The 16018-nt window shown below is 42.7% G+C and overlaps 1 protein-coding gene across 1 annotated transcript in view; it reads right to left on the reverse strand.

Moving 5' to 3' along the window:
• The window catches only part of MELTF (melanotransferrin), a 64782-nt gene extending 49323 nt beyond the window's left edge, over positions 1-15459 (reverse strand). Inside the window, exons 1-7 of the mRNA XM_075863661.1 lie at positions 15444-15459; positions 9022-9176; positions 7752-7851; positions 6858-7040; positions 6418-6562; positions 3170-3234; positions 1932-2119 (exon numbers count right to left, since the gene is read on the reverse strand). Of these exons, the coding sequence (XP_075719776.1) occupies positions 1932-2119; positions 3170-3234; positions 6418-6562; positions 6858-7040; positions 7752-7851; positions 9022-9176; positions 15444-15459 (852 nt within the window). The remainder of the gene's footprint in view (positions 1-1931; positions 2120-3169; positions 3235-6417; positions 6563-6857; positions 7041-7751; positions 7852-9021; positions 9177-15443) is intronic.
• Between the last annotated feature and the right edge of the window lie 559 nt (positions 15460-16018).

Below are 16018 nucleotides of genomic sequence, written 5' to 3' on the forward strand. Positions count from 1 at the left end.
GTACTCCTAAGGGATTTTGGCTAAATTTCTATTGATCTAACTTGTCATTCAAAGATGCTTTACTATGCATATATTGAGCATCTTTGAAGTCACTAGGCTGCACTAATCTTTTTTTTTTTTTTTACATAGTCTAACATTTATCTTTTATTTGCAATATTAAAAATACTTGGAAGTTATAGTGCTTGTCTCATCAAGACCTTTCTAGCTGCACTATAAGAACAAAAATTGTATTAACCCCTTCCCAACATTTGTCGTATGGATACGTCATGGAAAGTCCGTGCTTCCCACATTTTGCCATATCCATACGACAAATGTAGGACACCGGCTCAGAAGCTGAGTCGGTGCCACCATCCCCCAGTGTCAGCTGTATCTTACAGCTGACACCCTGCTGTAATGGCGGGGAGCGAATTTAGCTCTGATCCCCACCATTAACCCCTTAAATGCAGCGGTCAAAAGCGATCGCTGCCTTTAAGGGGTTTACAGCTCATCGGTACCCCAGCAATGAAATTGCCGGGGTGCTGGTGGCTGGAATGGCAACCGGAGGCATAATACTGGCCTCCCAGTCTGCCTAGCATGGAAGCCTTCCAGGCCCCGCCCGGAGGTGTAGCCGACTGCAAGATTCAGTTCACAATAGTTTTACATTCCTAATATTTCTATTTTTACTATTTATTTGTCTAATATTACTAATCATTCTGGACTGTATGGTTCCTATAAATTGCTGGTCTGTTTGAAGGGATCCCCATTCACCCTAGTGTCCTTACTGAAGCATGGTGGTGTAGTGGTTGTATTTATTTCCATTTCAAAGTGGGGTCCTAGATTCAAATCCAACCATGATAATAGGCTTTTATGCATGGAGCATGGAGTTTCTATCGTTTGCTGATGTTTGTGTTGATTTCCTCACGCACTCTCATAACTCATATGTGAATTGGCTACCTATGAACTGGACCTACTAAGTATGTTTGTGAAATAAATAAAATCAGATTTGAGTACATCTGGGACTAATATAAAGGTGGCCATACACATGAAATAACTTTAAGCTATACACTCATTTTGCCAACAGATATTTCTCTTGACTCCACCATAAACATATACACTTGGTTCGGCCATGTTTATTTCAATGGGGAGAGGGGAAAAAGCCGGTGTCGGAACTCACTGGCAGCAGCTCATATCAAATGGAAGCAAAGGAATAGGCATGTTAAAATCCAGCATGCCTGATACTTCTTTCACCCACATCTGCCATCGAGGTAGATTTGGGAGATCCCCATACACATTAGAACATCAGCCGATACCGCTGAAATCGACACGTTCAGCTGAACTTTGTCTAATGTGTATGGCCAGCTTAAGTCATAATCTATAGAATGTACAGCACTAAAGAATAGGTTAGCAATGGCGCTACAAAAATACCCAATAAATATATACATTTCTACAAGTGCAAAACTGTGTACCTACACTTTCTATAATATTATATCACTATTCATGTTATGAATTATAATATGAATGCTGGTATGGAAACTATATTCAGGACTAAAAGTTGACAACCACTTTTCTGAGCTAAAAATATACTCAGAGCATTTGTCACTTCCCTCCCCCCGCTGTTCTTATCAGATCATACAAAGACCACTACTCAGCAAGCCTAGGCAATGAGGACAGAAGAACGAGAGAACGGTGCAATTAGATGTACATTTTTTGGGTCTGTGTTTTATCTGTACAATTTTAGACAAGAATAAGAAGTGATCCAATTGAAAGATAGTAAAAAAAGGTTTTTCCACTTTCAGCTAATGTATTGTTTTCCTACTTTCTCCAAATCGACTTGAATTTTTTAGCTAAAGATATATGAATAAAACATGTAAACAGATCGCAATAAAGAATTAGTAAACTGATTGTCAACAACACCAAGCTTAAAATAGATGTTCTTGACCACCCTGACCCACCTGGCCTTCATGTAACATCTTGTACACAAGAGATCCATCTACATCAGACCTGACTACAACAGCATGAGCTGGTACCCTGGCCAGGTTACACCTTTTCCATTCAGTGACATCTGCACGGGTACCATCCCGACACAGCAGCTGGTAATCTGAGGACAGTATATCCTTTGCCCAATCAGCTGAATTCTTTCCTACATTGTATGAATAAAATAGGATACATTTATTTCTATATAGTTCTACAAATCAAACAGATGTTTTCTGCATAAATAGAAATTTTAATTTTACATATTTGTAGAACCATTATTTAAAATAATAAAATGCAATGTTGTGGTACAATTAATTTATTCCACAGCAACTGCCATATTGATTTATTTAATCCTTAATAAATACTGTATAACTAGAATTTATTCCTCTATAAACTCCTTTAAGCTTATATGAATGAGTTACTTAGCAGGTTTAGTCTGACCATGTAGGTGTTCAGGTACTGCACAAGGACCCAGATCCGTAGGGTCCTGTTGTCCATAAAATACTCCACATGTTAAAATTTAGATACAGAGCCTGCACCTAAATTGTAACTACTATCATTGTGTTTCGTGTCCTTATCTATAGCTGACAATGGTGCGCAAAGACTAGTTAACCAGCCACCCACCCTTCCTCCCGTGGACAACCGGTTAACCAGCCACCCACCCTTCTTCCCGTGGACAACCGGTTAACCAGCCACCCACCCTTCTTCCCGTGGACACCTGGTTAACCAGCCACCCACCCTTCTTCCCGTGGACACCTGGTTAACCAGCCACCCACCCTTCTTCCCGTGGACACCTATTTAACCAGCCACCCACCCTTCTTCCCATGGACACCTGGTTAATCAGCCACCCACCCTTCTTCCCATGGACACCTGGTTAACCAGCCACCCACCCTTCTTCCCATGGACACCTGGTTAATCAGCCACCCACCCTTCTTCCCATGGACACCTGGTTAACCAGCCACCCACCCTTCTTCCCATGGACACCTGGTTAACCAGCCACCCACCCTTCTTCCCATGGACACCTGGTTAACCACCTCCACTTTCCCCTTTACAGACACCAGGTTACTCAAAACTCCTGATAACTAGGCTGTCTAGCAGCTCACTTCCTCCAAAACCTCTGTGGTAGCCATACTAGCCTCCCTCACCTGCTCCCTTAGTTCTAGTTAACTACTTATCACCTTATTGTCCCTTGGGCACAGGTTTCAAATAAACATACCATCTGAATTGTCTGGCACTGTGCTGTGCTTTACAAAAGCCACATCCCCTTCATCCACCAGACACCTGGAGAAGAAAATGAGAGAAAGAAAATTCCAATGCCTTTGTTAAATATTCCAAATCTTTATTTATTCGTGTTGGGCGAAACTTTGCCTTAGGATGTTAAGTAAGGGCAATAGTGTCGAAGGTAACACATTTTGCAGGTATAAGTTATACTGTATAACCCACTTCAAAGTGTTATCATTTCACAAATCTTGACAATTGTACCCTAACTTTTCACAGAAAGTTAAAGCCTATGTACACCTCTAAAAACGTTTTATTTTTCTAAAACAGTGTATCAGTTTGGTACAACTATCTAATTACTTTTTATTTAAAATTATTTAAACTTTTTGAGATACAGCTGCTTTGTACCCTGTATACAGAGCACCTGTATCTTGCGCTGAGACCTGAATCTATCAGGTCAGCGGATTTCTTGCAAATGTTGTGTTGTAGTCATGGCAACCCGTGGGTCGCAACATGGTTACTTGTGTCGCCACCAAAGTCGCCGTGTAACCCAAGCCTTAGGCTTCATGTACACGACCACAGTTTTGCATCTGTATACTGTCCGCAATTGCGGAACCACAATTTCTATGGGCCAATGTACACGACCATGGTTTCCACAGTTGGCGCATTGCCTGGAGATTACAAAAAAAAAGAGGACATGTCATTATACGGTCCGCATTTGCGGGCCGGGCTCATTGAAATCAACGCACACATCTTCTGTCTGCACAGTCTGTGATTGCGGACAGCCTGCGGATGACACTCCGTAGCCAATCTGTGCCATAACCACAGACCTTAGACACAGCTACAGCCGTGTGAAGGAGGCCTTAATTAAAGAGGCTCTGTCACCACATTATAAGTGCCCTATCTCCTACATAGGGAGATCGGCGCTGTAATGTAGGTGACAGTAGTGCTTTTTATTTAGAAAAACGATCTAATTTTACCACGTTAGGAGCGATATTAGCTTTATGCTAATTCATTTCTTAATGCCCAACTGGGCGTGTTTTTACTTTAGACCAAGTGGGCGTTGTACAGAGGAGTGTATGACGCTGACCAATCAGCGTCATGCACTTCTCTCCATTAATTTAGTCAGCGCATAGTGACACTGCGTTGTTCACTATGTGCTGTCTTAGGGCATGTTCAGACGTGACGGTATTCTGCAGACACTGTCTGCATCAATGCCGCACAAAATCTGCGTTGCAGATTCCGTTGCGCCTTTGCCTAAAATGTGAAGTAAAATGCTGCGGATTAGTCGTTGCGGATTCAGGTGAAGAGTACATCCTGCTCTCTTTTAAAACATTGCATCTCAGTTTGGCTATAGACCTCGAAACACATAGGTCCAGCCAGAATGAGGAAATATCCTGTTCGTGAAAGCAATCCGCAACGCAACACACATAATATCTGCGGATTTCATTGCGTAATTTAGCAACGCCATTGAAGTCAATGGAGAAATTACGCCACAAGTACGCATCAAGTCCGCAACAGCCAGTGTATGCTGCGGACACCAAATTCCGCACCGCAGCCTATGGTCCGCAGCAGAGTTGTCCGCAACGTCTGCACGAAGATAACTAAAAAGTTATGGAAACCAATGAACAGTCCGTCTGCTGCGGATTTCCAGTGCGGACTGTCCGCAGCGGAATTCCACAGCAATTCCGGCACGTGTGAACGTGCCCTTATACTGACATATTAACGTTACTGAAGGGATGTCTATTCACAATCCTTGCACTTCGGTAACATTTCTGTGGTACTTACAGCAGAGCAAGCATGATTTCGCGAGATCTCTGCTTGCTGTCATTTAATGGGAGCTTCCGTTGTTTATTTCCAGTGGATAAAAATCTGTCCTGCTCATGTTATGGACACACAGCTGCAGAGCTTGTTACAGAATGTGTATCAGAGCTGTGTCCTTTAACAAGCCATACACTTGTGTAATCATCACATGACCATAGATAGATTTTTATCCACTGGAAGTAAACAGTGATGGTTCCTGTTTAATAACAGCAAGCAGAGATCTTCAATGCCGCGAAAAATTTATTTAGAAAGTATATTGGAAAATTGTATAACTTTTCATTTTACAAATATTAACTTTTTTTATTAAACACTCCTTTAAATGCTGATATAGGGAAGCCACATTGCAAGCATATGGATTCTCCAAAGAATACATTTTTTTCAACATGAGGTCTGATCCTACATGTCCCACGGGTAAACAGTGGAGTTGGAATCGTATTTGCAGGTCCATGAGGCGAGATGAGCGCCATTGAAACCAGCCGCCGCCACCCCCTTCTGCACTATAATTGTACCTGCGTCTATCGGACGCAGATACAGTTACATGCATAAGCGCTGAATGGCGGGGCATGGAACGTGCACCGCTATTCAGCGCCATTTAATGATGTAAGCGTCGTGATGTTGAATGACAGGAATGCCTTACAACGCCGCAACGTTGAAAGGCGCTGATTAGCCGGGCAGAAGGAATTGCCCTTAACGACGCATGCGGCGCAATGACGTCATCGTGCCGCTTGCATCGTTCAGCTCCAGCAGACCTGCTCAGAAGAGAGCAGGCCTGCATTTCAAGTGGACGGCGTGGGAATGGGATCAGGTGAGTATGTAAAGTTCTTTTATGTTAAAAGTGTGTGGGGCTATATGTGGAGCACTATCTACAGGGGGGCTATATGAGTTCCACTATCTACAGGGGGGGCTATTTGTAGGTGCTATATGTGGGGAACTATCTACAGGGGGGGGCTATATGTGGGGCACTATCTACAGGGGTGCTACATGTGGGGCCCTATCTACAGGGGGCCCATATGTGGGGCATTATCTACAGGAGGCTACATGTGGAGCACTATCTACAGGGGGCTGTATGTGGACTGTCACTGAACCCATCAGCCCCACTGACCTGACGTATACAGGTTTCAGCGATAGATACAGCTGCTCTGTATACAGAATACAAAGCAGCTGTATCTCAAAAAGTTAAAATTATTTTTAATTAAATATAATTACAGAGTTGCACCAATCACAATGATACACATTTTGTTACCTATATATACATATATATATACATATATATATATATATATATATATATATATATATATATATACATATAGATATATATATATATCTATATATATCTATATATATATATCTATATAAAATATTTTTCAAAAGGAGTACACAGCCATTAAGAATTAAGGTGTACTCCCAACGTGTGCATACCTTAAGGCTCCATCGTAGTCCTGGTATATTCCCGGCAAACATTGATTTTCACTACTGCTGTTTCCCTTGCACAGATCACAGAGAGAGGGGTATTTTAATTTTTCAACTCCAGGTACACAACTTTTGGAAAAGAAGTCGCTCACTCCTAAAAGCAAAAATATCACAGGTCTGAATTAAAACTTGTAAGAATCACGGTATACTACATGCTGATCTAAAGCTTGAATATATAAATTTTAAAGGTGCTACTCTTTGACAATTGGCCTAATACTATGACAACAATAACAAAAGCTTTAGCTATGTATGATATGTAGATTGTGAGGCAACAAGTTTCTATAATTTAAGATATGGGAAAGTTTTTGCAAAGTCCAACTAATGGACAATATGAGTTCTGAAATCTTATTCCAGGATGATCTGAGCCAAACTTGATTTTTCATTCTTACCTTTTGATATGTCACAGGCTACAGCAGACATGCGTCCACTATCAATGAGATACCCAATTGGCACATTCCACCCTGAAGACTTCTCGTAGCCCGTGTGACAAGACTTTGTCCCTTTCAGACTATTTATTGTAATTGTGGAATTCCTCCTGACAACAGCCACAGCATAATAGGAGGTCCCCATGCCTGCAGGTAACATTATGTACATATAACACTTTGCATTGTATTTGTCTGGCATTTGATCCAGATACCTGATAAGAAAATAAGAGAATTCTATTCACATCAGCCAGCCCTCCTGTATGGCAAATATAGGTCCTTAAAGGGAATGTGTCATCAGAAAATGACATATTGTTTAAATCAAGTATTTATGTTAAACATATTTATTAAGATCTTTTATATTCAAAATGAATCCTGAAATCATGCAGTTTTCACTCTGGCCACTGAGCCTCACAATGGACTGACACTTCCTGTTCTGTAGAGATCACTTCTAATAATAATATATCACAGGATCCACTATTGACAATAGGTGATAGATACAGCTCCCCTCCTATACCTTACTGCACAGTGACCTCTACACAGGTCACAGAACATGCCTTGAAAACTCTTCCAAATAAGTGAATGGGTCATCTCCAGACTATTGTCTCCTATGATCCAAGTGGCTGCTGTAAAGCATATCTCTAAATGCTATTAAAACCGCAGCTCGGGCGAGATGTTTTCGCCATAATCATGTACAGAATATAGAATAAAAATATCTACAAACAAAAAATGAAAACAGATTAGAAAAAAAGATTGTTTCACTATCTGGTTCTAATTAAAAAAAAATATATATAGGTGATACATTCCCTTTAAAGTGTCTGAAGCCTGAAGTGCAGTGTATGTGCATGTTGTGACACTGACCTTGATCATATACTTCTCCAACCACTGGCTTTAGGTTGTACCACTTTCCAGCTTTATATGTGAGTGTGCCATTGAGAGTTACAGCATCTGCCAGATTATCCTGTATAAAAATAAAAAAATGCGGGTAAGGTACAACGTATTTGATGTGCATTAATATTGAATATGTTTTTTAGGCCAAAAAATAATTGAAATTTCCCTACTGAATCTTCACGATAATTGTTTGCATATCACACAAAATGCTACATTTGTAATTTCCAACTCAGACTTCGTAACTTATTGTCTAATAGTAAAAACAGCAGTGGTTGTAGTTCATCCAAAATTTTAGTAAAGTAAATTAGTATAAAAAGTGGAAATGTCTCGTGTATTCCTGTAGCTATGAAATGCAAATTTGAATTAAACTGTGTAAGGGCAGTATCGAATGGGGACAAGTCCGCTCTACTATTAGTCCAAACAGCGCAAAAATATTGTGCAATTTGGCTAATAACAGCTATCAAAGACTACAGCGGACACATAGTTACGAGTCCTCTGTATTCACGAGGGGAGTGCCTCCTCCGGTTTTCTCAGCAGTGGTTAATGGCTGACATACACAACCAGATACACGGCTGCCATCAATCACTGTACTCCTTGATAGCTACGATTAAACAAACTCCCCACAATATTTTTGTCTGCCATTTGGACTAACTGTAGCGTGAACCTATCTCCATATTATGCTGCCCATAAACAGGACAGCATAGTGTGATGACAGATCTGCTCTAAAAGGGTATTCAGGTTACAGCAAATAAGGTTTATTCATTGTATATTAAAAGGCTATATATTATTCTAATATCCTTTGTTTATGCATACAATGGCATCCGTCACACATAGACACCCATGTTAAAAAAATGTATACCACGCATTATACGTTTTTTTAGGGGATCCCTCAGGATGGAATAGCTATTCCATCCAGTTTTGGGCTAATGAAACCCTATAAACATGTTTAGCGTGTATGTCAGGAGCTTTCCCGACGTACACGCTAAACGTAGAGCAAAAACGTGATGTACACAGGCCCTAAGAGAGAGCTCTGATAACTGTATGGTGGCTGTAACAAGCCATGCAACCTGTGTGATCATCATATGACCAGGACAAGTTTTCATCTTTTAAAAATGAACAATTAAACTTTCAATTCAGTGACTGTAAGCAGATAACTTGAAAACCTGAGACTGGAATACCCCCTTAAGGACTATTTTGATATAAAAGTAGTCAGGGTGTTTAAATAGAGGGGTCCACTCACCTTTACAATATTGATACAGTTCAATGGTGAAGTTCCTTCCACGCAGGACAGAGAGGGGACAATCTTCGCTTGATCAAAGAACATTTTCATGTTATTGCATTTTTTCTTCTCTTTTTCAGAGACTGTGCACCATCTGATTTCATTTAGACTAAAGACTGAAAAAACATTGCACATAGAGTCAGATTTACATAATTTCTGTCTAATTTATTAATTTCTGGGATCCTGTCAAACACCAATATTTCCATTTGATTCTTATTGAATTGTCTTAGGCTTCGTTCACATCTGCATCGGGACTCCGTTCATGGATTCCGTCTGAGCTTTCCATCAGTGAAACCCATGAACGGAATCCAAACTGAAGCAAACGGAAACCATAGGTTGCAATGGTGACGGATCCGATGCAAATTGTTTCCGTTTGTCACCATTGTATAAGGGTTCCGTTATTTTTACGGAATGAATAGCGCAGTCAACTACGGTAATGGTGATGCACACCGAAACCTATGATTTCCATTTGTTTCAGTTTGGATTCCGTTCATGGGTTCCCCTGACGGAAAGCTCAGACGGAGCCCATGAACAGAGTCCCAGCGCAGATGTGAATGAAGCCTTAGATGCTTTTAGATCACACTTAAGCCACTGTCACACACACACACACACACACACACACACACACAACCGCATTTTCAGCCAAAACCAGGAGTGTAACCTAAAACACAAAATAGTATAATGGAAAGATTGATATTTCTCCTTTTTGATGTCCTGGTTGTGATTTAAAAATATGGATGTAAAAGACTGACCAAATCTGCACATTGTGAAAGTGACCCTAGGCTGTATTCACACTATGTTTGACAAATGTGCCGTACCGAATGTAATTTTTCAAATGGAAACAGATCCTAGTACAAAAACTCTCAAACATTTCCTTAGGTTTTGCAGTTACCACGAAAACCGCGGTAAAAAGGCATGTGTTTTTAGTGCTTTTTTCGGCCAAGCAGCAAAAGAACATGGCAAAACCACAGAGTGTAAATGCACCTAAAGGCCAAAAAGAACTTCAGGTTTTTAATTCTGCCCCTCCTCCACTCGTTTCGCTGAGTTCTACTCTTAAGATTTTTTTTTAGTTAACAGGAAGGCCTCATGCTCACGACCGTGGGGGTGTGCACGAGCCATGATTTGCAACTCGGAAGGCCGCAGAGTTTCAGCCGCGGCCGCCCACAAATCACGGGCCGTGCACATTGACGTATGCATTAATTTCAACGAGCCTGGACCGCAAAATGCAGCCGTAAAAAGACATGTCCTATCTTTTTGCGGTCCAGGCTCCCGGGCAATGCACGGACCGTGGAAACCACAGTCATGTGCATGGGCCCATTGAAATGAATGGGGCTGCAATTCACCCGCAGATTTACAGGTGAATTGCGGCCGCAAAAATACGTTCGTGTACATGGGGCCTAATTTATTAATTTCAGGTTAGCTTAAGCCCCTTAAGGATGCAGCCTAGTTTTAGCCTTAAGGCCTCATTCACACGGACGTGTCCGTTTCGCGCGCGCAAAAAACGCTGCGTTTTGCAAAAGGTTTGTGTGTCATCAGCATATGGTGCGCGGCTGCGTGATTTTCGCACAGACGGCGTCATGATGACACTCTGGTTTTATGTTTACAAACAAAAAAGCACGTGGTGCTTTTCTGTTTTCATTCATAGTTTTTACTACTGTAGCGCACATCACGCGCGGTACCCGGAAGTGCTTCCGTGTGCCGAGCGCAATTTGCATGCACCCATTGACTTCACTACACCCCATTTTAAAAACAAGACCCCTCAAAGTATTCAAAGCAGCATTTAGAAAGTTTCTTAAGGGCATGTTCACACGTGGCGGATTTCCTCCGCAACTGTCCGCATCAATGCCGCACAGAATCTGCGTTGCAGATTCTGCTGCGGATCTGCACAAAATGTGCAGTAAATTGATGCGGACTAGCTGCTGCGGACTGCGGTAAAAGTACTTCCCTTCTCCCTATCAGTGCAGGATAGAGAGAAGGGACAGCACTTTCCCTTGTGAAAGTCAAAGAAATTCATACTTACCGGCCGTTGTCTTGGTGACGCGTCCCTCCTTCGGCATCCAGCCTGACCTCCCTGGATGACGCGGCAGTCCATGTGACCGCTGCAGCCTGTTATTGGCCTGTGATTGGCTGCAGCCGTCACTTAGACTGAAACGTCATCCTGGGAGGCCGGACTGGAGACAGAAGCAGGGAGTTCTCGGTAAGTATGAACTTCTATTTTTTTTTACAGGTTGCTGTATATTAGGATCGGTAGTCACTGTCCCGGGTGCAGAAACAGTTACTGCCGATCGCTTAACTCTTTCAGCACCCTGGACAGTGACTATTTACTGACGTCTCCTAGCAACGCTCCCGTCATTACGGGAGCCCCATTGACTTCCTCAGTCTGGCTGTAGACCTAGAAATACATAGGTCCAGCCAGAATGAAGAAATGTCAAGTTAAAAAAGCAAAACGCATCCGCAGCACACATGACATGTGCATGACAGCTGCGGACTTCATTGCGGAAATTAGAATCTCCATTGAAGTCAATGGAGAAATTCCGCAATGAGTCCGCAAACAGTCCGCCACACCTCCGCAACAGACAGAGCATGCTGCGGACACCAAATTCGCAGCCTATGCTCCGCAGCGGAATTTTACGCATCGTCTAAACGAACACTGCTAAATTAAAGTGGAAGTCAATGGAGAAACGGCTCCGCTGCGGATTAACGCTGCGGAGTGTCCGCAGCGGAATTTAAGTGAAATTCCGCCACGTGTGAACCCAGCCTAACCCTTTAGGCGTTACACAGGATTTTAAAGCAAAGTAGAGGTGAAATTTACAAATTTGTCAGAAAATCCTTTTTATTTAATTTTTTTATGTAAAACAGAAGGTTTTACCAGAGAAACGCAACTCAATATTTATTGCCCAGATTCTGCCGTTTTGAGAAATATCCTACATGTGGCCCTAGTGCGGTAATGGACTGAAGCACCGACCTCCGAAGCAAAGGAGCACCTAGAGGATTTTGAGGCCTCCTTTTTATTAGGCACCATGTCCGGTTTGAAGAGGTCTTGTGGTGCCAAAACAGTGGAAACCCCCCAAAAGTGACCATATTTGGCAAAATTACACCCCTCAAAGAACTTATTGAGGGGTATAGTGGGCATTTAGACCCCACAGAGTTTTTGCTGCATTTTGTGGAATTAAGCTGTGCAATTGAAAATCACATTTTTCCCCAACATTTGTAAAGCAAGTCCTCCCGATTATGGCAATACCCCATATGTGGTAATAAACTGCTGGTTGGACAAACAGCAGAGCTCGGAAAGGCAGGAGCGCTATTTGGCATGTAGATTTTGCTGGATTGGTTTCTGGGCGCCATGTCACATTTGCAGAACTTCTGAGGTACCAGTACAGGGGAAACCCCTTAAAAATGACCCCATTTTGGAAACTAGACCCCTTGAGGAATTCATTGTAGTTTTTATGGGGTGCATGCAACTTTTTGATCAGTTTTTATTCTATTTTTAAGAGGCGTAGTGACTAAAAAACAGCAATTCTAGTATTGGTTTTTATTTTTTTTACAGCATTCACCGTGCGCTATAAATGACATATTCACTTTATTCTGTGGGGCGATACTATTACGGCGATACCATATGTTTAGAGGTTTTTTTGTCTTATGGCGTTTGCACAATAAAACACTTTTTATAAAAAATAATTTACTTTTTGCATTGCCTTATTCTAAGAGCCAGAACTTTTTTTGTTTTTCCATCAAGAAAGCCATGTGAGGACTTTTTTTGTACCATTTTTAGGTACATGCGACTTTTCGAACACTTTTTATTCCATTTTTTGCGAGGTGAAGTGACCAAAAATTTTTTATTCTCGTATGCTTTATTATTATTTGCTTTTATGGCATTCACCGAGTGGGATATATAAGGAAATACTTTTGTAGTTCAGGCCGTTACGGACGTGGTGATACCAATTATGTATAGTTTATTTATTTATTTATTTATTTATTTATTTATTTTTTAATAATAAAGTACTGATAAGGGAAAAAGGGGGATTTTTACTTTTATTACTGTAAAACTTTTATTTTTTTATTTTTACACAACTTTTTTTTACCTTTAATTACTTTGTCCCACTAGAGGACTTGAGGGCAGGAGGCCCTGATCGCACTTCTAATACACTGCACTACATGTCACAGCTCCTGTATGTGCCAGGAGGACGGCCGAAATGGCCAATCCTCCCGTGACGTACTATTAGGTCATGGAGTGCGAACCATGCATCTACCATGACCTAATAGTACGTCAAGGAGCGGGAAGGGGTTTAAAATTAAACCAAATCTAAAAAATTAATTTGAAAGTAAAAACAAAGTTTGCAAAACTTTCTGAAAGCTTTTGAGACAAGAGTCTTGTAGAAATTTTAAGGGTAAGGGTATGTTCACACGCAGTAGCAAAATACGTCTGATATTTCGGAGCGGTTTTCGCCTGACGTTTTTTAACAACTCGCGTTTTTCGCGGCGTATTTTACGGACGTTATTGGAGCTGTTTTTCAATGGAGTTAATGAAAAGCGGCTCCAAAAACGTCCCAAAAAGTGATATGCACTTCTTTGACGTGGGCGTCTTTTTACGCGCCGTCTTTTGACAGCGACACATAAAATTACACCTCGTGGGAACAGAACATCGTAAATCCCATTGCAAGCAATGAGCAGATGTTTGTAGGCGTAATGGAGCCGTCTTTTCAGGCGTAATTCGAGGCGTAAAACGCCCGAATTACGTCTGAAAACAGTGCGTGTGAACATACCCTAAGAGTGAGAAAGAGTAAGGGCTTGTCCACACGTAGTGGAATTGCTGCGTATACACAGCAGAATACAGTAGCAGCAAAGTGGGTGAGATTTAACAAATCCCGACCAGAAATTAACCTGCGGTGAGTATTTTTCGTACTGCAGCATTTTAATAACTGATGCGGAAAGTGGACTGAATTGCTGCTTTTTTCAGAGGAGATATCACCATGTCCCAACATTGTGAAAAACACAGCAAAATCCGCACCATTTCTGCAGTAAAAAACCCGGAATGTCTGCTAATTTCAACGGAATTTTCTGCAGCAATTCCGTTACGTGTGGACAAGCCCTAACAGAGCTTATTTGTTTCCTAGTCCTCTCTATGCTTGGATGGAGTGTTGGAAGAGGGTAGGGCTTAGGCCTCATTCACACGGCAGGGTTTCCCGGCCGGTTGCCGGCCGTTCATAAATCGTCCGGCACCCGGCTGCATTAGGAAGAATAGACCCCTAATGGGGCTATTCACACGACCGATTTTTTGACGGCCGGGAAATCCGGCCGTCAAAAAATAGGACATGCTCTATCTTCGCCCGGGTACCCGGCCGCCCGGCTCCCATAGAAGTCTATGGGGCCGGGTATTACACGGCCATCACCGGAATGTGTTCCGAGTGATGGCCGGGTTTCCCGGCGCTTGCGCTCTATCTCCTCCTCCTCACAGCGCAGAGTGCATGTGAGGAGGAGGAGTTGATGCCATTCTGACGAATGGCATCGCTGTACACTGTGTGGCAGGGCCGGGGTGTACAGCAGGTGGAAGGGAGCGCTGGCTCCCGTCCCCTGCTTGTTTTCCTGGCCCGGCGACACCTTCGATGGCGCCGCTAGTAGCAGCAGCTGCTGCTGCGGCTGCTACTACTGTAGCGACGCCACTATAGCAGAGCGGGGAGGTATCTCCCCGCTCTGCTACGTGCTAGCCGCACTTTAGCTCCTTGAAGGAGCGGAATCCCGGTGTTTTCGGGGATTCCGCTCCTGGACAGAGCGCTTGATGTCTCTGTCCATATCTGGGCAGTGACATCAGGGGAAACTCCTGAAGCGGAATCCCCGAACACATGGGGATTCCCCTTCAGGAGTTGCCGCTGATGTCACTGTCCGGATCTGCCCGGCCCGGCACGGATGCAAAACTTTATGCAAACCGGCCGGGCAGAATGGCCGATTTTACCGGCCGGCACTCGGGCTCGGGCGCGACCCGTTCGTGTGAATCCCGCCTTAGGCTGGGTTCCGACGTAGCGTAAACGCTGCAGAATTTCCGCAACAGAATTCTGTGAGGAAATTCTGCAGCATTTATATTAGCAGCAAAGTGAATGAGATTTGAACACATCTTATCCACACGCTGCAGAAAAAAATCAGCAGCGAACACGTTCATAAATTGAACTGCTGTGCAGATTTTTAAAAAAGCAGCATTTCAACTTATGCCGCGGATTCGTTGCTCTTCAGTTGCGGGTTTTCCCCATTGAATTCAAGTAAAACCCGCAACAAATACCCAGTGTTGCGACTTTTGCGGCGGAAACGCTACAATCCGACCTCAAAAATCACAAATGAGAAAAAATATATAACTTTTTTTGGTTTAAAATATAAAAAAAGCTAATACTTACTGACGGACGTTGTCATAGTGACACATTCCTCTGTTCTCTGTCCAGGCAGGCCTTCTGGGAAGACGTTTCATCCCATGTGACTTCTCCAGCCAATCACAGGCTGCAGCCGTCACATGGGCTGTAGCGTTGGGAGGTAAGTATAGACTTGTTTGTTTTTTTTAGGCACCACAATTTAGGGCGTTTTTTTTGGGCGGAATTCACTGCGGGTTCTAGGCCGAATAAGTTTTACGCGTACTTTTATGCAGCGTATCTGACACGTGGGAACCCAGCCTAAGTGCTTATTCAGACGAACGTATAATACGTCCGTGCAACGAGCGTGATTTTCACGCGCGTCGCATGGACCTATGTTAGTCAATGGGGCCATTCAGACTGTCAGTGATTTTCACGACATGTCCTATATTTGCCCGTTTTTCGCGCATCACGCACCCATTGAAGTCAATGGGTGCATCAAAATCACGCGCACCACACGGAAGCACTTCCGTGTGCCGTGCGTGATGCGCGCTACAGTAGTCAAAACTATGAATGAAAACAGAAAAGCACCACGTGCTTTTCTGTTTACAAACATAAAAACAGAG

The sequence above is a fragment of the Rhinoderma darwinii genome, chromosome 4, assembly GCF_050947455.1.
Source record: "Rhinoderma darwinii isolate aRhiDar2 chromosome 4, aRhiDar2.hap1, whole genome shotgun sequence".
NCBI classification, from domain to species: Eukaryota; Metazoa; Chordata; class Amphibia; order Anura; family Rhinodermatidae; genus Rhinoderma; species Rhinoderma darwinii.